This window comes from Lepidochelys olivacea (genome assembly GCF_965140295.1).
Source record: "Lepidochelys olivacea isolate rLepOli2 genome assembly, chromosome: 7".
In the NCBI taxonomy this organism is placed as follows: domain Eukaryota; kingdom Metazoa; phylum Chordata; order Testudines; family Cheloniidae; genus Lepidochelys; species Lepidochelys olivacea.
Window position 1 is genome coordinate 33,129,244 of NC_140417.1, and position 26,793 is coordinate 33,156,036.

At 52.0% G+C, this 26,793-nt stretch overlaps 1 protein-coding gene across 17 annotated transcripts in view; it reads right to left on the reverse strand.

Moving 5' to 3' along the window:
• NRXN2 (neurexin 2) overlaps positions 1-26,793 on the reverse strand; it is a 249,736-nt gene that overhangs the window by 190,656 nt on the left and 32,287 nt on the right. For 12 of the 17 annotated variants that reach the window (XM_084633518.1, XM_084633520.1, XM_084633517.1 and 9 more), the window contains one exon: positions 1,341-1,409. The exons of the other annotated variants lie outside the window; for them this stretch is intronic. In XM_084633518.1, coding sequence (XP_084489644.1) covers positions 1,341-1,409 — 69 coding nt within the window. The remainder of the gene's footprint in view (positions 1-1,340; positions 1,410-26,793) is intronic. 17 annotated transcript variants of the gene reach the window in all.

Below are 26,793 nucleotides of genomic sequence, written 5' to 3' on the forward strand. Positions count from 1 at the left end.
AGGGAAGCAAGAAGCGGGAAGGAGAGAATACCTAGAGTATGCTCATCTCTGGCATGTAGCCACCAGGGGGTTGGGGTGAGTCAGCTGCTTGGAGGATCCCTGTATAAACAGCCCTCACACCACACCCCAGAGCCAGCCGCATCTCAGTGCCAGGCAACAAATCCCTGTATAAACAGCTCCCAAGCCCCACCCCAAAGCCAGCTGCACCTTAGCTCTGAGTGAGGGATCCCTGTATGAACAACTGCCTCTACTCCACTGGGTGCCTGGAGTAGAGGCCCCTGGCCTGGATATGGCAGAGGTTAACAGCACAAGGGCATGGAGGGGGGAAGTGCACATCAAGTCAGTGGAAGAGCTGGGGATACAACCCAGGAGCCCTGACACTCAACCCAATTCCCCCCGCCCCCTCCCACACACTCTAACCACTAGGCACCACTAGGCACCACTCCCCTCCCAGAGCCAGATATAGAAACCAGGAATCCTGGCTCCCAGTCACCACTAATCTAACTATTAAATAATCCTACCTTCTCTTAAACACTTGAGATATAAATTGTTTTGCTAGGAGACATGCAAACAGGGTTATCTCACCCAGAGCTGAGATGCAGCTGCTTCTGGGGTGAAGCACACCAGGTGTTTATCATCCTCACATCAAGGGGAGAATTGTTAGGGAGCATTCTGCTCTTGGAGGCAGTCCTAGGACACGCAGTAGTGCTGGGAGTGGGGAAGGTAGCCGAATACGGGTGCTCTCCCCTAGCAGTAAGTGCTGACCCCAGCATGGCACTAGGGGGCGCTGTACTGCTGGAAGGGTCTTTCTTTCACATGAGATTTAAACCAAGGACCTGACTGTTCTGGGTCATTAAATATCCTCTAGCACTTTTCCCATGAGTCCTGCTGCAAACCCTAGCTTCCTGGCTACATCCCAGCCCAGAGAAATCTGCCTCCCTAAAATTCCCTCCTGCGCTTTCTATCAGATACAAAGTTTCCCCCATTCAGTTCCTGTGCTAAACTAGCCTGTAACGCTGTTTTTAACTAGCCCGCGTGCCCCACCCCAGAGGCAACTGCATCTCAGCGCTGGGGAGGGGTCCCTGTATAAACAGCACTCATGCCCCACCCCAGAGGCAGCTGCATCTCAGCACTGGCAGAGGGATCCCTGTATAAACTGTCCCCACGCCCCATCCCAGAGGTAGCTACATTTGGAGAGGGGTCTCTGTATAAACAGGGCCCAGACCCCACCCCAGAGACGGCTGCATCTCAGCCTCAGGAGAGTGGAACACTTGACTGCAGAGAAGCATGAGGCGGACCCGTGGGGTGCTGTCTCTCTGGGGGCGGTGGGTTGCACTGACCTTTCGATGTGTGCTGCACCTCACCGGCTCCTCTCCCTTCCCCCCCTTCCGAGTACAGAATGGACCCTACTGGAAAAGCAGAACCACAGGATTAGGGAGCAGGCACTAACAACCCTCCCACCAGATACTCCCATTATCACACTGCAGCTGCTGGGACACCCTCCCCCAGCCACCACAGAATACCCACACACAGCCACAGGGCTGGGGAAATGGCAGGAGGTTTGTTATTGTAGATGATTCTATGATTCTATGAAGTCTCTCCTAAGCACTGGACCCTGGTTTATTATTGTAGAGTCTGGTAAACCAGCCCAGGTATCTACCCACAATCCCAAGAGCCTCAGGATTTCAGCCCCACTTTGACCCCGCAGAACAGCACCCGCAGCAGGCCCAGCTCTCCCAGCCCCAGCTCTCACTCTTAGCTAACCCGCCTGCCGCCTCCCTCCAGCTCATCAGCCAAGCCCCTCTCCCTAAAAGGGCCAGCCCACCCTGTGATGGGCTTTTCCTGAGCAGGGGGGAGGAGGTTGCTGAAGGGAAGCTGGGACTGCGGCTAGGGACTGCAGGGCAAGGCCTCTCAGGTTGCCCCTCTGCACTTGACAAACAAATAGAGGGAGGAGAAGATTAGTCTGCATCTCTGTCCCACCCCCGCCTCTCCCTGCGACCCTGGGGGCAGGATACAGCAAGTCTCAAGGCCCAGGAACCAGGGGGCACTGGCCCCTCACCTCCACTCCCCACCCAAGCTTTGGGGCACCCTGCTACACCCAGTGACACTTCAGATCGTTTTGGAATATTGTGTAATCCCGAAACCATCCCCCATCAGCCCTGCTCAGAGACAGCAAAGGGGGAGTGTTGATCCTTCAGGGGAGGTTGGGACACACGCTTCTGCACCTCCATGCCTGGTGGGAGATCCCTGTATAAACAGCCCCCATATCCGACCCCAGAGGTGGCTGCATCTCAGCACTGGGTGAGGGACCCATGTATAAATGGTCCCCGCGCTCCACCCCGGAGGCAGCTGCATCTCAGCACCAGAGGAGGGCTAACCGAGTTGAACAGGCATCTCTCCACTGCTTCCTATCCCCCTCATGGCTCATGTTGGCCAATTCCCCAGGTGTGTCTGCCCCTTCAGGCCGGGATGTGGGGCATCTGGCACTGGGAGCAGTAGCAGCCAGAGGCAAAAATGCTGAGTGGGGGGATCAGTGAGATAGAGCACAAGCGAGGAGTTCAGTATCATAGAGAGCGAGCCTGAGGGGGGGCCAGTGTGAGAGAGCGAAAGCCAGCAGGGAGTCAGTGTGAGATAGAATAAGCAGGGGAAGGTCAGTGTGACTGTGCAAGTGGAGGGGTCACGAAGATGATGGAGACAGAGGGCGCAAGCTGGGGGGTGGGGGGTGTTCTAGGAGATGAAGGAGACAGAGGGTGCGAGTGTGGGGGTTCAGGGAGATGAAGGAGACAGAGGGTGCGAATGTGGGGGAGTTTCCGGGAGACGAGGATGCGAGCGGGGGGCTCAGGGAGATGGAGACAGACAGTGCGAGCTGGGGGGAGTTTCTGGAAGACGAGGGAGACAGAGGGCTCGGGGGGGCGGGGGGGTCAGGGAGAGGAACGAGACAGAGGGCACAAGCTGGGGGGGTTTCAGGGAGACATGGGAGACAGAGGTCACGAGTGGGGGGTTCAGGGAGATGAAGGAGACAGCGGGTGTGGGGGGGGGTTCAGGAGGACAAGGGAGACAGAGAGCTCGAGCAGGAAGGAAAGAGGTGGAGGAAAGGAAGTATCAGAAAAAAAAAAAAGACTGAAAAAATGAGAAAGACCGGAGAGAATGTACGAATGAATCAAGGATTGGAAAGAAAGGCAGAAGGAATGAAGAAATAAGGAAGAAAGAACTAAGCCAAAAACCGAATGGATACAGTAGAAAGGAGGAAGAAAGGAGTAAACGAGTGAGTGCATCGAAGAACAAAGAAGGAATGTGAGAATGAACCCAAGAAAACGAAGGAATGAAAGAATGAATGAATCAGAAAGAAGAGGGAGGCCAAAGTCAGAGATGCCTGTGGACGGGTGGGCAGGCAGGTGCCCTGGGGCAGGAAGGAGCAAATGGCAGAGGCACATGCAGCAAGGGGAGAGCAGTAGGGGGAGGAAATCGGGGGGCAGTGAAGCTGACCTGAGTAGCTCCGAGGGGTCGGACTGCCCCCGCAGTCCTGAAGAATGGGGATGATGTGCTGCCTGCCCTTGAATGTGACCTGGGGGGCTCCTCACCCTGCTGGGATCCCCAGCAGCTCCCTCATGGGGAGCAAGGAGACTCTCCTTACCCTCACTCATCTGTTCAGACCTGCCCAACTCACTCCATTGGCAGCAGGGCCTGAACGGGGAAGTAGAGGGGGGAAGGGACTGGCCCAGAGCAACCAAGGGCAACAACTGAAGAAGAACCCAGGAATCCTGCCTCCCAGTCCCCGTCTCTCTGCTCCAGCACACTGGAGCCTAGGCCCCTCTCAGATGTGGGGATAGAACCCAGGAGTCCTGACACCCAGCCCCCTGCTCTAACCCCCTAGTCGAGGTGACAGATTCCCTGGTGTAATTCAGGAATAGCCATGTTGGGTTATCCCAATTCAGAACCAGTGTGAGGGGGGATCTGGCCTTAGGACTGACTGGGAGAGGCTGGGGTCTGCACTGGGGCCCTGGGTACTCCCCAATCCCAACCCCCAGAGTGGGGAAGCAGGCATGGGGGGCAGGAAGAAGGGGGGTTAGAGACCCAGGAAGAGGGAAGACTAGAGACAGACAGGTAAAGAAACAGTACGGTGCTCTGACTGCCCCTCCCCCCCATCCTGAGGGCAGTGAGGGAGAGTAGATGGGGAAAGTGGGGCAGGGAGATGTCCCCTCGCTTGGGTGAGTTGCAGCCCTGTGGGATACAGCCCCCCAGCACAGAACATGCATCTGGAAATGCTGGGGGAATGCTCCTTCCCCAAAACTATTCACACCATGGACCCAGCCACCCCACAGACTCCTACATACCTCAGACCTTCACGATACAGGCTAACTACCCCACCACCACCCCTTATACCATCCCTCAGCCAGACACCCCCCCACCCCCTCCGCCTGGGATTGCTCCATCCCCCAGCCAGAAACCCCCCTATAAGATCCGCCAGGGATTACACCATCCCTCCCGCCCAGAGACCCCCCTACAGCATCCCCCTAGGATTACACCATCCTCCCCCCACATACACAGCAAGAAACCCACCTACAAGATCTGCCTGGGATTACACCATCCCTCCCACCCAGAGACCCCAGTACAGCATCCCCCAGGATTACACCATCCACCCCCCAGCCAGAAACCCCCCTACAACATCCACCTGGGATTACACCATCCCCCCACGGCGAGAACCCCCCCCTACAGCATCACCCTGGGATTACACCATCCCTTGACCAGAGACACCCCCCCACAGCATCCTGCTGGGATTACCCCATCCCCCTGGCCAAACACAGCCCCCCACACCATCCATAAGAACGGCCATACTGGGTCAGGCCAATGGTCCATCTAGCCCCGGTGTCCTGTCTGCCGACCGTGGCTAATGCCAGGTGCTTCAGAGGGAATGAACAGAACTGGGCAATCATCAAGTGATCCATCCATCCCCTATCGTTCAGCTCCAGGTTCTAGCTGTCAGAGGCTTAGGGACAACCTGAGCATGAGGCTGCACCCCAGACCATCTTGGCTAATAGCCACCGATGGACCTATCCTCCATGAGTGTATCGAATTCTTTTTTGAACCTGTTATAGTTTTGGTCTTTACAACTTCCCCTGGCACCGAGTTCCACAGGATGACTGTGCATTGTGTGAAGTAGTACTGCCTTGTGTTTGTTTTAAACCTGCTGCCTAATACACCTTCCCTCAGCCAGAGTCCCCCCCACATCATCCCCCTGGCCAGAGATCCCATTCCCCCGAGGATTACGCCATGCCCCAGCAGGAGACCCCCCCACCCCATGCCCACCCCTGACCAGAGATCCCATTCCCCAAGGAATGACACCATGCCCCAGCCACAGACACTCCCCCACACCTTCCCCCAGGATTACTCCATTCCCCCCCCCTGTCCAGACACACATACTCTAAATGGCCATCTCTCCCCCTCCCTGGGATACCTCCCTGCCCCTACAGCCAGACGTCCCTACAGCCATTTCCTCTCTGTCCCTACACCCATTTCTTCCCAGCCAGAGACAGCCCCAGCCATCTCCCCCTCCCTGGAAAATCGTGTCCACGATAGAGTCCCCCCACCCCAGGTGTGTTGACACATGAGGGCCTGTGGACCTGGGACCCAGTGCCCTGAATGCCCTCATCACCCTGCTCCAGGGACCCTGTCTGGGAAGTATGCAGGGGAGGGTGTGGAGCCACCGGGCATTGCTGTGTGTTATCAGGGGTTGGGGTAGGGGCACACATCAGATATTAGAACAGGGAGATGGTGAGGCCCTGTTGAAAGTGGGATAGGGGAACCCCTGGGCGTTAATGCAGGCAACATGAGCTCACACTGGGTGTGATGGGGAGATGTCCCATACCACATGTATGATCGGGGGAGCGTTAGCGGTAGGGGGCTAAGCAGGATCCAAGCAATGGGCCCCTTCCCCCATTTTTCCCGTGATGGGGCATCTCAAGAATCCCCAGAGGAATGTGCTGTCCTTCTGTAGTGCCCCAGACAGCATGGGGGGGGGTACCTCTCTGTCGACCCCACCACCCCTGCACAGGAAGCACCTGCCCCAGGAGAGCCCATCCGCACTCTGAGCTGCAGCTCTCCTAGAACCAGGACCCAAAGAGCCCCAACCACTTTGTGTGACTAATGAGCTGTGGCGGGGCCTAGCCCATCCGACAGCCAATCCCTCTCCCTGTCCAGGCTGGTTACTAGGCGTTAAAAAAGTCTATTGTTTTATCCATAGTTAGGTAGGCTCCCAGAGCCAGGATAAAACCCAGGAGTCCTGGATCCAGGCTCCCACTGCAGCTCTAACCCAGGGGTTCTCAAACTGGGGGTCGGGACCCCTCAAGGGGTTGCGAGGTTATTACATGAGGGGTCTGAGCTGTCAGCCTCCACCTCAAACCCCGCTTTGCCGTCAGCATTTATAATGGTGTTAAATATATTTTAAAAGTGTTTTTAATTTATAAGGGGGGGTCGCACTCAGAGGCTTGCTATGTGAAAGGGGTCACCAGTACAAAAGTTTGAGAACCACTGCACTAATCCACTCTATCCCCCTCCCCCTGTACTGCTGAGACACACATGGACACCATCACTTCTGAATTTGAGTGTCCGTACTGTCAGGACCAGGACACACACGCCCTCATGTCTGACTGAGGGTCTGTACAGCCAGAATGCACCCCCACCCCCGTGTGTTAGAATCAGAGTCCGTGCCACCAGGATGCAGAGGCCAGCCCCCCTGTGAATGGGAAGGTCCATATCGTTGACACACGCAGGCCCTCATGTAGGAGCACAAGGGTGTGTACCACTGCGATACACACACATCTGCTCTTATGACTGTACTGCTGGAATGGAGAAGCATGCTCTCATGTCTCAGATCAAGGGTCCACAGCTCCATGACACACCGGCCTTTGTGTGTGCATGTGCGGGTCAGGACCACTGGGAGACACACACGCCCTCATATCTAACAACAAGGGTCCATATCCATCAGATCACAGACACATGAACTTGTGTATGAGTGTGAGGTACCTTTTGCTGGGACACACATGCAAATCCTCGTGTTTCACTGCGCCAGTCTGTACCACCAAGTCACACACGTACACTCTCATGTCCCTACAGCCAGGACACACATGCAGACGATCTCAGGGCAAGGGTCTGTACCACTTATGCTTGCACGCACACACACGCCCTCCTGTGTGTGTGCAAGGGTCTGTAGTGCCAGGACACACACACACTTTCGTGTTTGACTGGGAGCTTATGTCCCGCCTGCCAGGCAACACACCAATGTGAGAATTTGTGCTGCCAGGACACACTGCCTTTGTGTGTCACTGCAGGGGCCCGTACCACCGGGACACACGCACATGCCCTCATATCCTTGGTGCTTCTCAGGATGCTTCATCATGGGGGAGTCGGGGGAGGGGCCCATTGCTTGGGTCCTGCTCAGCCCCCTACTGATAACCCTCCCCCAATCATACCCCAGCACAGGACATGCCCCCATGGGTCCTTGTTACTGCAGTAACGCACAAAGGTTCCCCCATCTCTCTGTCGACAGGGCTCCACTGTCTTCCTCTTCTAACACCTGATGCGTTTCCCTACCCCAACCCCGATAACACCCAGCCTGATGCCCCTAGCAACGCCCGGTGGCTCCACACCCACTCCCACTTCCCAGACAGGATCCCTGGAGCAGGTGACAGGGACATTCAGGGCATTGGGGGCCCAGGTCACACAGACCTGGGTGTGAACACAAGGGGGCACACCATGAGCTTGGAGATTGTCTCTGGAGGAGTGGAGGGTGTTATGGGGGGAGGTGGCCGTGGGGTGGGTCTCTTTATGAGGGAAGATGGCGGGGGGGGAGGGGTTCCTGTGGATGCTGAGATAGAGAGCTATCTGGGGGGTGGGGAAATATCAATGGGGGGATGTCCCTGGATGGTGAGATTATCTGGGGATGAGACTGCCGAAGGGGGGGTGCTCTAGATAGGGGTAGGGAGTTATGCAGGGGGGGAGATGGCATTGGGAGGGTGTGTCTGGATGGGGGTTGTCCAGGGCAGAGATGGGGGTAAGAGGCTATCCCATGGGAGCTATCTCTGGATGGGGAATTATCAGGGGGAAGATGGTCATGGGGGTTGTCTCTGGTTCTGGATGGAAGGTAGGGGGCTTCAATGGGGGGGTGTCTCTGGATGGGGAGTAGGGGGCTATCTGATGGGGGGAGATGGCAATGGGGGTATCACTGGATGAAGATTATCAGGGGGCAGATGGTCATGGGGCTGTCTCTGAATGAGGGCAGGGGGTTATCTCTGGACTGGTACACCGTCAACTTGAATACTGTGTGCACTTCTGGTCACCCCATCTCAAAAAAGAGATATTAGAACTGGGAAAAGTACAGAGAAAGGCAACAAAAATTATTAGGGGGATGGAACAGCTTCTGTACGAGGAGAGATTAAAGAGACTGGTGTGGAGAAAGTTATTTACCCCTTTCATAACCCTACCCCTACCTAGCACAGGAACCTGGGGGCAGCAGGTTTAAAACAAACACAAGTCAGTACTACTTCACACAACACACAGTCCGTCGGGGTCAGGGGATGTTGTGAAGGCCAAAAGTTGAACAGGGTTCAAAAAAAATAATTTGATAAATTCATGGAGGATAGGTCCATCAATGGCTATTAGCCAGGATGGGCAGGGATGCAACTCCATGCTTGGGGTGTCCCCAAGTCTCCAACTGCCTGAAGCTCGGACTGGACGACAGGGGGTGGATCACTCTGTAATTTCCCTGTTCTGTTCATTCCCTCTGAAACATCGGACACCAGCCACTGTCAGAAGACAGGATACTGGGCTAGATGGACCATTGGTCTAACCCAGCATGGCTGTTCTTATGATGGTGGGAGGTAGTTATCTGTGGAGGGAGATGGCTGTGGGGGGTATCTCTGGATGTGCGGGGTAATGGGTTATCCAGGAGTGGGAGATGGCAATGGGGGGTTGTGACAAAGTGAGAATTTTCTGTAATATTTTGTGACCCCTGTGTGTGCTTCAGTTTCCCTTATATGTTGCATTGTTACCCAGTGGGGGAAAAGGGGATTAAGTTTGTCTCAGGGAAGACTAAGAGACACAGGGGCAAGTGACACCTCCCTGTCTGGGTGGAATGAACAGAGCCCTCCAGGAACCAGCTGTAACCGACCCAGAACAACAAGGGGCCAGAGAGACCAGGCCAGCCCCAGTGACTCAAAGATCCACACTCCCAGCAGAGAAGCTGAGCCCAGACCCCAGCTGGAGAAGAAAGGACTGGGAGGGGAAGCTGGGGGTGAAGTGCTGGCTGCTGGAGGAAGCTGGCAGCTCCCACCTGGGAACAGACTGAGGCGGGCAGACAGAGTCTGACCCCAGGGCTGGGCTCAGGGCTGAACCGAATGGACTGTGCTTTAACCTTCAGCTCTCTGTGCTAAGCCACGGGCTGCCTCTGCTGGTGCCAGGTGACTAATAAACCGGCTGCCCTGGGGACGCTGCTCGAGGGTCACTGGAAATGCCGGCTGAGGGGCATCAGTCCTGAGGGGTGGCCAAGGCTCTGCGAGGAGCCTGTCTCAGCTGGACTCACTGGGCAGAGCTCAGGGGAGAAAGCAGGAGGGCTGGACCCCAGAGGGTCAGTCTCAGCAGGTGGGAGGCCACGGGCCTGCCCTGGAGGAACAGTGAGAGCCCTGGGGTCTGGCACTTCATCCAAGAGACTGTTCCAAAGCCAGAGGTGCAGCCTGTGGATCCGTAACGGTGGGGGTGGGGTGTGTCTGGCTGTGAGGGTGGGGATATCTGGGAGGGGAGAGATGGCCATGGGGGGTGTCCCTGGAAGGTGGGGTCATCACAGAGGGGCACGGAAAGATGGCCATAGGGTATGCCTGGGTAAAAGAGGGTGGCCGTGGGGGGTGTCTAGGGATGGAGGTAGGGCAGTCTCTGCACTGGGGAGTGCAAATGGCCATGGAGGATTTCTCTGGTTGGGGGTGGGGGCGGCGGCATGTATTATAGAAAGGGAGTGGAGGGGAAGATGGCCATGGGGGTTTCTCTGGATGTGGGGAGAGGTTATCTGGCAGGGGGGAGAGAGATGGCTGTGGGGCACATCTGTGGATGGAGGAGGGATATAGCTACTGGAGTGGTCTCTGAATGGCTTTCTTTTTCGGGGGAAGGAACCATCCATGCAGGGATATAGGTGTAGGGAGGCATCTGGCTGGAGGCAGGGGGAAATATCGGGAAGATAGACAGAGGATGTTTGTGCCTGGCAGGGGGATTATCCCAAGAAGAGGGGATGGGTGTAGGGGTGTCTCTTTCTCAGACTCATAGACCATCTTGATCATCTAGTCTGGCCTCATGCATATTGCAGGTCACAGAACCTCTCCCACCCACTCCTGTAATAGACCCATAACCTCTGACTGAGTTACTGAGTCCTCAAATCATGGTTTAAAGACTTCACATTACAGAGAATCCACCACTGACACTAGTTTACACCTGCAAGTGACCCGTGACCCATGCTCCAGAGGAAGGCGAAAACCCCCAAGGGTCTCTGCCAATCTGACCTAGAGGAAAATTCGTTCCTGACCCAAATCTGGTGACCAGTTAGACCCTGAGCATGCGGGCAAGACCCACCAAACAGATACCTGGGAACGATTTCTCTGAAGTAACTCAGAGCCCTCCCCATCTAGCGTCCCATCTCTGGCCATTGGGGATATTTGCTACTGGCAGTCACCAATGGGCCACACGCCATTGTAGGCAGTCCTGTCATTCCATCTCCTCCATAAACTTTTCAAACTCAGTCTTGAAGCCAGTTAGGTTTTTTTGCCCCCACTGCTCCCCTTGTAAGGCTGTTCCAGAACTTCCCTCTTCTGATGGCTAGAAACCTTCAACTGATTTCGAGCCTAAACTTGTCGATGGCCAGTTTATAGCCATTTGTTCTTGTGTTCACATTGGTGCTTAACTTAAATAACTCCTCTATCTCCCTGGTATTTATCCCTCTGATGTATTTATACAGAGCAATCATATCTCCCCTCAGCCTTCTTTTGGTTAGGTCAAACAAGCCACGCTCTTTGAGTCTCCTCTCAAAAGGTAGGTTTTCCATTCATCTGATCATCCTAGTAGCCCTTCTCTGCACCTGTTCCAGTTTGAATCCATCTTTCTTAAACATGCGAGACCAGAACTGCACACAGTAGTCCAGATGAGGTCTCACTAGTGCCTTGTATAGCACTTCCCTGTCTCTACTGGAAATACCTCACCTGATGCATCCTAGGACTGCATCCCTTTTCACGGCCCCATCACATTGACAGTTCATAGTCATTCTGTAATGAACCAATACACACAGGTCTTTCTCCTCCTCTGTCACTTCCAACTGATACGTCCCCAACTTATAGCAAAAATTATTGTGGTTATTCCCTAAATGCATGACCTTGCATTTTGCACTAGTAAATTTCATCCCATTTCTATTACTCCAGTTTACAAGGTCATCCAGATCTTCTTGTACTATATTCTGGTCCTCCTCCAAATTGGCATTACCTCCCAATTTTGTGTCATCCGCAAAACTGATAAATAAGATTGGTCCCAGGACCGATCCCTGAGGAACTCCACTAGTAATCTCCCTCCAGCCTGACAGTTCACCTTTCAGCATGACCCATTGTAGTCTCCCCTTTAACCAGTTCCTTATACACCTTTCAATTTTCACATTAATCCACATCTTCTCCAATTTAACTAATACTTTCCTATGTGGAACTGTATCAAATGCCTTACTGAAATCCAGGTAGATTAGATCTACTGCCTTTCCTTTGTCTAAAAAATCAGTTATCTTCTCAATATAACTTCTCATGGTCTGGCACGCTCTACCTTTTGTAAAACCATGTATTTTATTCAAATTACCATTCATCTCTATGTCCTTAACTACTTTCTCTTTCAAAATTTGTTCCAAGACCTTGCATACAATTGCGATCAAACTAACAGGCCTGTAGTTTCCTGGATCACTTTTTTCCCCTTTCTTAAAAATAGGAACTATATTAGCAATTGTCCAGCCATAGGGTATGAACCCCAAGTTTAGATTCATTAAAAATCCTCGTTATTGGGCTTGCAATTTCATGTCCCAGTTCCTTTAATACTCTTGGATGGAGATTATCTTCTCCCGTCCCACCCCGCCGATTTAGTCCCATTAAGCTGTTTGAGTCTGACTTCCACCTTGGATGTGGTAATTTCTACCTCCATATCCTCATTGCCATTAGCAACCCTGCCACCACCCCAAGCTCTTCATAAGGGGGTGTTATCCTAGTGGCGAGTTAGCCTGCATATTGAAGGTTTGAGGTAGGTAGGAGTCTCAGGGGTAGCTGAGTCCATGGAAGAAAAAACGGTTACTAACCTTTTGTAACTGTTGTTCTTTGAGAAGTGTTGCTCATGTCCATTCCATGCTAGGTGTGTGCATGCCGTGTGCACTGTGGCCGGAAATTTTTCCCTTAGTAGTATCTGTTGGGCTGGCTCTAGCGCCCTTTGGAGCCGTGTGCATATGCGCTGGTATAAGGGGTGCTGCTGGCTCCACACAGCCTCTCAGTTCCTTCTTGCCGGTAACTCGGACAGAGGGGTAGGAGGGCAGGTCATGGAATGGACATGAGCAGCACATCTCAAAGAACAACAGTTAAGAAAAGATTGGTAACTGTTTTGCCTTCTTTGAGTGCTTGCCCATGTCCATTCCATGCTAGGTGACCCACAAGCAGTACCTCATGAGGTGGGCTCAGAGTTCATGGACTTGCTGAGTGCAACACTGCTCTCCTGAAATGGGCATCGTCACAGGCCTGTTGGGTGATGACCTAGTGGGATGCAAAGGTATGGGCCGACGACCAGGTCACAGCTCTGCAGATGTCCTGGATTGGGACCTGCGTGAGGAAGGCTGCTGACGAAGCCGGGGCTCTTGTGAAATGAGCAGTCACAATGGCTGGCAGTAGGACGTTGGCCTGTTCGTAGCAAGCCCAAATACAGGCAGTTATCCAGGACGAGATTCTCTGGGTTGACACAGGTAGCCCTCCCATTCTTTCTGCTATTGCTACAAAGAGTTATGTGGACTTGCAGAAGGGCTTAGTCCTCTCAACATAAAAGGCGAGGGCCTGCCTAACATCCAACATATGAAGCTGACATTCCTCAGAGGTCTTGTGAGGTTTTGGGAAGAAGACAGTAGAAAAATGACCTAGTTGGAGTGGAATTGTGACACCACCTTTGGCAGGAAGGCCGGATGGTGGCGCAATTGGATCTTGTCCTTGAAGAACACTGTGTAAGGTGGCTCTGACGTAAGGGCCCTGATCTCAGAGACCCTTCTGGCTGAAGTTATCACCAGCAGAAAGGCGACCTTCCAGGGGAGAAGTAGCAGGGAGCACAATGCTAATGGCTTGAAGGGGGGGGACCCATAAGCCTCGACAGGACCAGGTTTAAGTCCCATGGAGGCCCAGTTCACGAATCTGAGGATAGTCTTTCCAAACTCTTGAGAAACTGGATGGTCATTCCGCGGGAGAACACGGCTCTGCCATTCACTGGGGGGATGGAAGGCCGAGATGGCTAATAGATGAGAGGGCCAGACCTTGCTGCTTAAGGTGGAGCAAACTGTCCAAGATAGACTGAAGAGAAGACTGGGTGGGAGAGAGATCCTGTTCGGAGGCCCAACAAGTGAAACATTTCCACTTGGCCAAGTAGGTAGCCCTGATGGAAGACTTTCTACTACCTAGCCAAGATCTGCCAAACCTGTTCCGAGCAGGCCTTTTCTTCAGGGTTCAGTCATGCAGCATCCATGCAGTTAGGTGCAGGGAGGTTCAGTTCACATGAAGCAACTGGCCGTGGAAATTGTGAAATCAAGTCTGGGCAGGGTGGAGCTATCACCAAGAAGTCCAAAAGTGTACCAAACCAATGTTGCATGGCCACAACAGTGCTATCAGGATAACTCTTGCCTTGTCCCATGTGATTTTTAGGAGAACCTTGTGAACCAAGGCAATCATTGTAAAGGTGTACAGTAGGTGTCCTGCCCACAAGAGCAGGAAGGCGTCAGAGAGGGAGCCTGTACTGTGCCCGTGCAGTGAACAGAACTGATGCCATTTTCTGTTCTGCCTGACCCATTGGTGGTGAATAGGTTCATGTGGGGAGGCCACCACTTTTGGAAGATGACACTGATGACCTCCAGATGAAGAGACTTCTTGTTGTGAGAGGAAAAGGATCTTCTGAGGTGACCCGCCAATATGTACGGAGATGAGACGCCTCAAGATGAATGGAGTGTCTCGCACAGAAATCCCCATAGAGCGATGGCCTCCTAACACTGGGCAGAGGATCAGGCCTCTCCTTGCTTGTTGATATAGAACATGGCTGCAGTATTGTCTGTCAGGACTTGAACCACCTTGCCTGAGACATGGGGAAGGAATAATGGCAAGCCAGATGTACTGCCCTGAGCTCCCTGATGCTTATGTGCAGGGTGAGTTTTTCCCGGGACCAGAGGCCCTGAGTCCTGAGGTTGCTGAGGTGGGCTCCACACCCTAGGTCTGACACATCTGAGATTAAAGACACCAATGGTTGTGTGGTAACAAAGGGTATCCCCATCATTACTGATCTTGGCTCCTTCCACCAGCCCAGGAGGTGAGGACCAGGCAAGGGACTGTAAGTACTGAGTCCAAGTGGGGTCTGCTCGGGGAGTATACTGGTACTAGCCACATCTGGAGGGGTCTGGCGCAGCCTTGCATATTGAACCACGTAAGTGCAAGCCACCATGTGATCCAATAGCTTGAGGTAGACCTGAGCTGTTGTGATTGGGTGGTCCATGACCTTGGTATCAGGTCTGGAAGCGGGCCTCCGGCAGGAAGACCCTAGCTTGAGTCAAGTTGAGCTCTGCTCCAATAAATTCTATTCTCTGAACCGGGGCAAGAATTGACTTCTGCTCATTGGTCAGCAGACCCAGCACTCTGGAGGTGGCTCGGAGCATGCTGATGCTGTTCTGTACCTGAGCCTGCAATGGACCTTTGATCAGCCAGTTGTCAAGGTACAGGTAGACCTCGACACTTCGCCGCCTGAGGAAGGCTGCTACAACTCCATACACTTTGTGAAAGCCCACAGGGCTGCAGATAGGCCGAAGGGAGGGCAGTGAATTGATAATGGCATTGACCCACTACAAACCTGAGAAATATTCCATGGCCACAGATGATAGAAATGTGAAAGTACGTGTCCTTTAAATTGAGGGCAGCATACCAGTCTCGTGGGTCCAGGAAGGGAATGATGGAGGCCAGGGAGACCATGAGAAACCTCAGTTTCTTGAGATATCTGTTGAGGTGAGACAGGTCCGGATGAGCCGGAGCCACCCTTTTGGATTAGGAAATACTGGGAATAAAACCCCTTCCCTCTCAAGTCTTGAGGAACTTCCCCCATAGGTAGGAGGGATTGTGCCTCCTAGACAAGGAGCTACTCATGAGAAGGGTCCCTGAAGAGGGACAGGGATGGGGGGTGGAAGAGAGGGGTGGAAAGAAACTGAAGGGTATATCTGACTGTCACTGTGCTCAGGACCCATTGGTCTGATGTTATGGATGCCCAAGCTGGGCTGAAGAGCGACAGATGGTCCAAAAATGAAGGGGGGGTGGATCTGAAACGGTGACTGGTACAGTGCCCTCGGGCACTCCTTCAGAAAGCCTACTTGGGCTCACCGGAGTATCTCTGACCCCCCAACTGGTAGGCTGAGGTGGACGGGTGTGGTTGGCATCGTTTATAACCTCTGCCTTTGCTTTTGTAGGGCTCCTCTCTTGGAGCTGCCGAGAACCAAGGAGGCTGCTGGAGCCTGAAGCGCTTTCTGGAGGCAGGTGGCGCATACAGGCCTAAAGGTCATAGAGTGGCCCTCGAGTCCCTCAAGTCTCATGTCTGTCTGCTCCGAGAATAGGGAGGAGCCTTCAAATGGGAGGTCCTGGATGGACTCTTGGACCCTGTGGGGAAGGCCAGAGGATTGGAGCCAGGAACTGCGCCTCATGGTGACCACGGAGGCCGTTGTCCAGGCCGCCAAGTCAGCAACGTCCAGCGCTGCCAAGATCCTGGCCGACTTTTTACACTCTAAGAGCACGGTGAACTCCTGTCTCGACTCTTGGAGCAGGAAGGCTTTCAATTTATTCAGGGAGTCCCAGAGAATAAAATCACATCTCCCCAGCAGAGCCTGCTGATTGGCAACACACAGTTGGAGGCTACCCATGGAATAAACCTCTCTCCAAAGAGTCAGGTTTCTTAGCATCTTTTTGTTGCAGGGTAGCACTCAACTGGCCTTGCTTCTCCCTTTCGTTCGCTACAGACCCCACAAGTACAGGTAATTGAACCTGCTTGCTGGCACATACTACTACTTCTGTGCTCTCTTGAAGTGGGGCCAGAGAAGGAGTCTGCCATAGGGCCTGGACTGGCCCCATCACAGCCTCATTGATGGGCAGGGCAACCTTGGATGGAGCTGCTGCAGCCAAGATATCAATAAGGCTGGGCGATGTATCTTTGAGCTCCTCAATTTCCAAACCAAGGTTTGAAGTGATCCACTTCAGAAGGTCCTGGTGGGCCTTGAAATTGCCCTGGGGAAGTAGGCTGCTGGGACCCACAAGGGAAAAATCTCCAGCAACAGCGCATGCGGCGGGTACACACCTAGCATGGAATGGACATAAGCAAGCACTCAAAAGGAGAATATTTTGGGAGGGAGAGTTCCCCCAAGTTTGCCTGGCAGGGGACCCACTGTTAGCCCCCCTGCCTCCTCCCAAGTATGTAAAGCCAAGACACACACTATCGTCCTTCTGTCCCATGGTGAGGATCCCTATAACCACAACACACACACACTCACTGCCTTCTCTCACAGCAACGGTCCATACAGCCAGAACACACAAACACATTCACCCTCGTGTCTCACAGTGAGGGTCCATACAATCAGAACACACATATACATCCCCCATCATGTGTGTCGGTGAGGGTCCATATATCAGACTCCCCCCTCCCCCACACTCATATCTCCCTGCAAGGGCCCCTATAGCCAGGAAACACATATACTGACCCTCTTATCTCACAGCGAGGGTTCCGGAAGCCAGACCGCACACACATACATACCCATACACACACAGACCCTCGTATTTCCCAGTGAGGATCCATATATCCAGAACAGCCACACACTCACCCTCACGTCCCACAATTAGGATCCCTATAGCCAGAACACACACACACACACACTCACCCTTATGTCTCAAAATGAGGGTTCTTACAACCAGAACATACACACTCATGTCCCATGGCGAGGGTCCCTATAGCCAGAACATACACACATGCACACACACACATACACACACTCGCCATAGTATCTTGCGGCTAGGATAGGGTCCCTATAGTCATAACACACACATACTCTTGCCCTCATGTGTCTCGGTGAGGATCTAATATCCAGAACACACATACACACACACTAGTGTCCCACACTGAGGGTCCCAATAGCCAAAACACACACACACCTGCCCTTGTGTCCCACAGCAAGGATCCCTATACTGAGAAGATACACACCCGACCTCATGTCTTGCAGCAAGGATCCCTTTAGCCAGAACACACACGCACACCCTTGTGTATCGTGGAGACAGTCCTTATAGCCAGAACACACACTCAACATAGTATCTTACGGCAAGGGTCCCTATACTCAGAACATACACATACACTAGCCTTTGTGTGTGTCGGTAAGAGTCTATATATCCGGAACAGAACACAAACACACTAAACCTCATGTCTTGTGACAAGGGTCCCTATAGCTAGAACACTCACTCCCCCTTATGTCCCATGGTGAGGGTCCCTATAGCCAAAACATACATACACACACACACAGGCCTTCATGTCTCTCAGCGAGAGTCCATGTACCCAGAACACATACACACACACACTCGTCTCTCACAACAAGGGTCCCTAGAGCCAGAACAATCACACACTCACCCTTATGTCTCACAGCAAGGATCCCTATGGCCTAAACACACACTCCATCTTCTGTCACAGCAACAGTCCCTAAAGCCAAAATACATACACATTAGTCCTCGTGTATCACGGCAAGGGTCCATATAGCCAGAACACACCCACTCCCACACTCACCCTCTTGTCTCACAGCAAGGGTCCCTATAGTCAGAACACACACGCTCGTCGTAGTATCTTGCGGCCAGGGTCCCTACAGTCATTCACCCTCATGTGTGTCAGTAAGAGTCTGTATAGTCAGAACACACACACTCAGTCATCCTCATGTCTTGCGGCACACACACGCACACACTCACACTCACTCGTGCCTCATGGCAAGGATTCCTATAGCCGGAAAACACACACACTCACCCTTGAGTCTCACAGCAAGAGCCCCTATAGCCAGAACACACATGTGTACTTGCCCTTGTGTTTCATGTGAAGGGTCCATACACACAGAACACACACACATATTTGCTCTCATGTTTTACAGTGCACACATACACAGACACACGCTCGCCCTCAAGTGTTATGGCAAGGGTCCCTATAGCCAACACACACACAAACACTTGCTCTCATGTATGTCGGTGAGGGTTCATATATCCAGAACACACACACACCCATCTCATGGCAAGAGTCGCCTATAGCCAAATCGCACACACATCACCCTCTTCTCTCGCAGCGAGGGTCCCTATAACTAGAACACACACATGCCCTCACCCTGATGTTTCACACAAAAGGTCCATATATAAAGAACACACACTCGCCTTCATGTTTTACAGCATGCACACACACACACACACACACACACAATCACTCATCTTCGAACCTCATGGCAAAGGTCCCCATAGACAGAACACACAATCTTGTCTGCTAGCAGCATTCCTATAGGAGGAACCCACACACGGTCACCCTCGTTTTTTGTGGCGAGGGTCCCTATAACTAGAATGCACACTTGCCATCCTGTCTTATCTGAGGGTCCATATATCCAGAGCACACACACACTCGCCCTCGAGTCTCAGAGTGAGGGTCCTATAGCTGAAACACACTCTCACCATAGTGTCATCCTGCGAGGGTCCCTATAGTCAGAACATACACATTGTGACAAAGTTCCTCCTACACCTTGGTAGGTCTTGCACTTATTGGCGGATTTGCTCGCCTTGGAGCTTCACGGCAGCCCTCAGCTTGGCCGTTTTTCTGAATTCACAGTCCAGGGCGACTCCTCCTGGGTCTGATCAGGAGTTGGGAGGATTTGCGGGGAACCCGGACCCGCCCTCTACTCCGGGTTCCAGCCCAGGGCCCTGTGGAAATGCAGCTGTCTAGAGTGCCTCCTGGAACAGCTGTGCAACAGCTACAACTCCTGGGCTACTTCCCCATGGCCTCCTCCCAACACCTTCTTTATCCTCACCATAGGACCTTCCTCCTGGTATCTGATAAGGCTTGTACACCTCAGTCCTCCAACAGTCCGCGTTCTCACTCTCAGCTCCTAGTGCCTCTTGCTCCCAGCTCCTCACACGCACACCACAAACTGAGCTCCTTTTTAAAACCCAGGTGCCCTGATTAGCCTGCCTTAATTGATTCTAGCAGCTTCTTGATTGGCTGCAGGTGTTCTAATCAGCCTGTCTTAATTATCTCCAGAAGGTTCCTGATTGTTCTGGAACCTTCCCTGTTACCTTACCCAGGGAAAAGGGACCTACTTAGCCTGGGGCTAATATGTCTGCTTCTATTACTCTCCTATAGCCATCTGGTCCAACCCTGTCACAACATATACAAGCTCTCATGTGTGTCAGTGAGGGTCCATATATCCAGAACACACACATACACTTGCCCTTGTGTCCAACAGCAAGGATCCTTATAGCTAGAACACACACATACACGTGCCTTGAGACAAGGATCTCTATAGCCAGAACACACACACATACACACACTTACACTGCTGTCTGGCATCGAGGATCTCTATACCCAGAACACACACACACACACACTCTGTGGTCTTGCAGCAAGGGTCCCTATAACCAGAACACACACACACACACCCTCATTCCTCAAGGGCGAAAGTCCAAATAGCCTGACCACTCACACATGCCTGTTATCTGACTGCAAGGATCCATCTTATCCGGACACACACATAAACCCCCTTGTGTCTCACTCTGATGATCCTTACCAGCAGGACATACTTACACACCCTTGGGTATCACTGCTAGAGTCCATACACTAGGATACACACAGACACCCTCACATCTCATTTGGAGGGTCCATATTGCTGGGACACACACATCCTCACGCATCAGCATGACGGTCCATTCTTCTGGGATGCAAATGCACACCTTTGTGTCTGAGTATGAAGGTACATCCTGCCAGGATACACATACGCTCTCCAGTCTCACTGCGGGGGGCTATACTGCTTAGACACATACACACATACCTTCCTGTCTGATTGCGAGGGTCCATACCAGCAGGAGACACATGCATCCCCTCGTATTTCGCTGTAAAGGTCTGTGCCGCTAGGACACACACACACACACCCCATCCTGAGTGCAAGGGTCCATACCACCAGGCCTCACGGACACTCTCGTAACTCACTGCAAGAGACCACACCACCAGGACACATATGCACATTCTTGTATCTCAGCGTGAGGGTCCATACTGATTGGACACTCTGAGCATTAAGACTCAAGGGCATACACGTGAGTGGATCAACAGGAAACACACACACCCCTCTTGTCTCAGTGAGAGGCTCATACCACTGGGACACAAGCGTAGGCCCTCAAGTTTGCGGACGATTCCAAGCTGGGAGGGGTTGCAAGTGCTTTGGAGGATAGGATTATAATTCAAAATGATCTGGACAAACTGGAGAAATGGTCTGAAGTAAATAGGATGAAATTCAATAAGGACAAATGCAAAGTACTCCACGTAGGAAGGAACAATCATTGCACACATACAAAATGGGAAATGACTGCCTAGAAAGGAGTACTGCGGAAAGGATCTGGGGGTCATAGTGGACCACAAGCTAAATAAGAGTCAACAGCATAATGCTGTTGCAAAAAAAGCAAACATAATTCTGGGATGTATTAGCAGGAGTGTTGTAAGCGAGACACGAGAAGTAATTCTTCCTCTCTACTCCGCACTGATTAGGCCTCAACTGGAATAGTGTGTCCAGTTCTGGACACCACATTTCAGGAAAGATGTGGGCAAAAAGGAGAAAGTCCTGAGAAGAGCAACAAAAATGATCAAACGTCTAAAAAACATGATCTATGAGGGAAGATTGAAAAAATTGGGTTTGTCTAGTCTGGAGAAGAGAAGACTGAGAGGGGACATGATAAACAGTTTTCAAGGACATAAAAGGTTACAAGGAGGAGGGAGAAAAATTGTTTTTCTTAACCTGTGAGGATAGGACAAGGAGCAATGGGCATAAATTGCAGCAAGGGCGGTTTAGGTTGGACATCAGAAAAAAATTCCTAACTGTCAGGGTGATTAAGCACTGGAATAAATTGCCTAGGGAGGTTGTGGAATCTCCATCATTGGAGATTTTTAAGAGCAGGTTTGACAAACGCCTGTCAGGAATGGTCTAGGTAATACTTAGTCCTACCATGAGTGCAGGGGACTGGACTAGATGACCTCTCAAGGTCCCTTCAAGTCCTATGATTCTATGTCTGACTGTGAGTATACACACCACCAGGACACACACACACATCCTCATGTATCACTATAATAGCCCATACAGCCAGGATACACACACATGTCCTCATATCTCAGTGTCCATATCACATGGACACACATGCGTGCCCTCCTGTCTGAGTGTGAGATTCTCTATCCCCAGGAATGACACGCACACCCTCACATCTCATTTTGAGGGCTCATACTGCCAGGACACACATGCACTCCCTTGAGTCTAACTGTGACTGTCTATACAGCCAGGGTGCACGCACACACCCTCATGTCAGTGAGAAGATCCACATTGCCGGGACACAAATGCATGTCCTTAAGTCTGAGTGCCGGGGTCTATACCACCAGAACACAAACACACACGCTTGTGGCTGCCAGGACATTCACATGCATGCCATCACAACCGTCCTAGTGGTGGACTAACAGGAAACATACACAGCTCAGGTATGTGTGTTCAGGTCTCAGTGCCGGGGCCATACTGCCAGGACACACACAAACACACACACACATCCTTGTGTCTGTCCGTGAGTGTACATACTACTGGGAAACACACATACGTTCTTATGTCTCACTGTGAAAGTCTATACAGCCAGGATACACAGGCTGCAGACATACCCCCTGTCCCTGTGCATGATGGGCTTATACCACCAGGTCACTCATGTACAGCCTCCTGAGTGTGAGGGTCTGTACCGCCAGGACGCACACACATGCCTTCCATCTCATTTAGAGTGTCCGTACGACCAGGTTACACAGGAACACCCCCATGTCTCACTGAGAGAGTCAGTACATCCAGAACAAACAACCTCGGATCTCAGTGCAAGGGTCCATGCCACTTAGACACAAATGTACACCCTCAAGTCTCATGGCAAGGGTCCCTATAGCCAGAACACATACACACGCGCTCTACTCTCTTGTGGGGATGGTCTCTATAGCTAGAATGTGAATGCACACACACACACACACACACACACCCCCAAGTCCTCATTTCTTCCAGCATGGGTCCCTGTAGCCAGAACACACATGCACACTCGCCCTTCTGTCGCACACAAAGGGTTCCTCTAGCCAGAACACATTCACCTTCGTGTCTCATGGCAAGGATCCCTATAGCTAGAACACACACAGACACACACACAAACATGTCTCATGGCAAGAGTCGTCTATAGCCAAATCACACACACACTCGCCCTCTTCTCTTGCGGCGAGGGTCCCTATAGCTAGAACACACAAATGCACTTGCCCTCGTGTTTCACACAAAGGGTCCATATATAGAGAACACACATTCGCCCTCATGTTTTACAGCACGCACACACACACCTTCAAATCCCATGGTAAAGGTCCCTGTGGCCAGAAGACACACACACTCGCCCTCCTGTCATACATGAAGGGTCCATATATTGAGCACACGTGTGCACGCGCACACACACACACACTCACCTTCTTGTCTCATGGCAAGGGTTCCCATAGCCAGAACACACACTTGCTACAGTATCATGCAGCGAGAGTCCTTATAGTCACAACACACTCACATACTTGCTCTCATATATCCAGAACACACACACACTTGCCCTCAAGTCTCACATCAACAGTCCCCATATTCAGAACACACACACTGGCCCTCGAGTCTCATGGTGAGCGTTTCTATTGACAGAACACACATGCGCCCTCTTGGCAGTATGAACCATTGAACTCAGACTCGGTGTGCATGTGTGTCCTAATTGCCCAGATCATCGCATTGATGCATGAGGACATACGTGTGCCAGCAGCAGAGACTCTCTCATGGAGACGTGAGGGTGTGCACATGTGTCCTGGTGGTACGGACCCTGGCACTAAGACACATGGACATGCATGTGTCTTCCGGCCATGTGGATCATCTCACTGACGTGAGGGTGTGTGCACACTCCCTGGCTGTATGGACCGTCACAGTGAGACTCAAGGGAGTGCATGTGTCTCCTGGCAGTACAGACCCTCAGAACGAGATATGAGGGTGTGCGTGTCGTTCCTGGGGATAGAGACTCTCACACTCAGACAGGAGGGCACGCATGTGTGTCCCTGTGATATGGACACTTGCACTGAGACATGAGGGCATGTGTGTGTATCCTGGCTGTATGGGCTATTGTAGTGATACATGAGGATGTGTGTGTGCCTCCTGGTGGTGTGTATACTCACAGTCAGACATGAGGGCTTATGATTGTGTTCCAGTGGTACGACCCTCTCACTGAGACAGGAAGTGTGTGCGTGTTTCCTGTTGATCCAGTCAAGTGTATGCCCTTGTGTCTTAATGCTCGGAGTGTCCCGTCAGTATGGACCCTTCCTGTCTCAGTGCGATGGTCCATGCCACTGGGAAACGTACAGACCCTTGTGCTCATGGCAAGGGTGCATGTCACACACACACACACACACACACACACTTCATTTCTCTGTAAGTGGCTCTATACCTCCCAGATACAGCCCCTCCTGTCTCACTGTAGGAGCCATGCAGCCAGAACAGATGTATACCCCGCTCAGTTCTCATTTCCCAGGTCTTTATGCCAGGGACACATAACATGCCCTGGTGTCACACTGCAAGCGTCCGTGCCCCCGGGACATTCACACATGTCCTCGTGTCTCATTTCAAGGGTTGGTACCAGCAGAACACACACGCATGCCTGTGTGTGTCAGTATGAGGGTTCACACTGCTCTCTCTGTCTCACACACATACACACACACACACACACACATACGTACGTCTCAGTACATGTACACAGCAGCTGGGAGGGTGCTTCCCAGGGTGGGTAGTCAGACACATGGTAGCTCTGCTAGAACAAGCCTGCTAAAAACAGTGTATCTGGGGACAGCAGCTCAGGCTAGCTGCCCAGGGCAGGTTTGTAGTCTGGCAGGTGGCCTGAAAGGCTGCTACGTTTAGCACACTGGCTCAAGCAGAGCTAGCACATCTGTCCATCTAAGCTAGGAAGAACGCTACCACAGTGTGAGGGTTCAGACCCCCGAGACATATCCACCCCACCCTCCTGTCTCAGTGTGAGGGTGCATAACCCTGAGACACACATGCACATCCTTCTGTCTTAGTGTGAGCGTTCATACCCCCGAGACACATGCACACACCTTCCTGTCTCAGTGGGAAGGTGTGACACTCTGTATCTTGGGGGAACACCCTGTGCCCCCATGTTCATCCTTATAATACGATTGTGTGGTATCCAATGCAAAGTTTGTCAGGTCGGGTATCTTCGGAAGGCACATGATGCACTGAACATTCTTGGTACAATAATGTTCTAGTAATGTTATAGGTTTTAATTTCATGTATATAGTTATGAGGCTGTAAATGTATCCTCATGGCTTAAAACAAGCCCAGGCTAAACTCTCCAGGAACCAGAGGGGCAGTTCACACCTCATCAGGACATGTATGGGACAAACCCAGCCTAGCCTCACAGGAACAAAGGACACTGGCCTAAGCAGCAAAAAAAGATTGGTTGGACTCTTGAGGAGTCACCTCCCTTCCCTTGGTCAGTTTGGGACTGCGATGAGGTAATGTTCACCTGACCCTGAAGGGGGGGGCAAAGCCAAGAGGGAAGAAAGAACATGATAAAAAGGAGAGACATTTGCCATGGTCTTCCTCTCTCTTCCACCTCCATTCACTGACACCACCACCAAGTGACTGAAGCGCTGATCAAAGGGGAGAGCCTGGCTGAAGGGGGGGGGGCAGGGGATAGCTCAGTGGTTTGAGCATTGGCCTGCTAAACCCAGGGTTGTGAATTCAATCCTTGAGGTGGCCATTTAGGGATCGGGGATTGGTCCTGCTTTGAGCAGGGGCTTGGCTAGATGACCTCCTGAGGTCCCTTCCAACCCTGATATTCTATGTTTCAACCAGCCAGCCTGTGGTGAGAAGCATATAAGTTTGTATGGGAACTGAACGTGTTAAGATCAGCTTAGAATGCATTTTGCATTTATTTCATTTGACCAAATCTGACTTCTTGTGCTTTTGACTTATGATCACTTAAAGTCTATCTTCTGCAGATAATAAATGTGTTTGTTTATTCTACCTGATGCAGTGCGTTTGGTTTGGAGCGTGAGACTTCCCTTGGGATAACAAGCCTAGTACATATCAATTTCTTTGTTAAATTGACAAACTCATATAAGCTTGCAGCGTTCAGCGGGCAAAACTGGACACTGCAAGACGGAGGTTCCTAGAGTTGCGTCTGGGACCAGAGATATTGGCTAGTGTCATTCAATTTCACAATCCAAGCAGAGAGCTGGCCAAAAGTGCTCACTCACATAGCTGGGAACAGCTTACATGACCGGGAGTGGGTGTTCTCACAGCAGAGTTGGGTAAGACTGGCTCCCAGAGTCGAGGATTGGAGTGACCTAGCGGATCACCAGTCCAGATAACACCAGAGGAATGTCACAGAAGGTGCATACCCCCGGAACACGCACACATTCCCTGATATCTCAGTGTGAGGGTTTATACCCCAGAGACACACACTCAAACCATTCTGTCGCAGCGTGAGCCTTTATACCCCCAAGGCACACATACAGACCCTCCTGTCTCAATGTAAGAGTTCACACCCCTGCGACACAAACCCACATCCTCCTGTCTCAGTGTGAGCATTCATACCCCCAAGAGACACACACACATCCTCCTGTCTCATGGAGAGAGTTCATACGCGCGAGACAGACACACACCTGTCTCAGTGTGACCATTCATACACCCAAGACACACATACACACCCCCTCCTGTCTCAGTGTCAAGGTTCATGGCCCCAACACACACACACACACACACACACTCACACTCACACTCACACTCACACTCACACTCCTGTCTCACTGAAAAGGTTCAGACCCCCTAGACACACCTTCCTGTCTCGGGGGAGGGGGTTCATACCCCCGAGACACACACACAAATTCCTGTCTCTGTGTGACCATTCATACCCTCGAGACACACACCCACACCCTCCTGTCTCAGTGGGAGGGTTCATACCTCTGAGTCACACACACAACTTCCTGTCTCAGTGTCAAGGTTCCAAGACCCACACACACACACACACACACATACACACACCCTTATATCTCAGTGAGAGGGTTCATATCGCCTAGGCACGCCCTCCTGTCTCAGTTGGAAGGTTCATACTCCCAAGAGACACACACACACACCCTCCTGTCCCAATGTGAGCGTTCATACACCCAAGA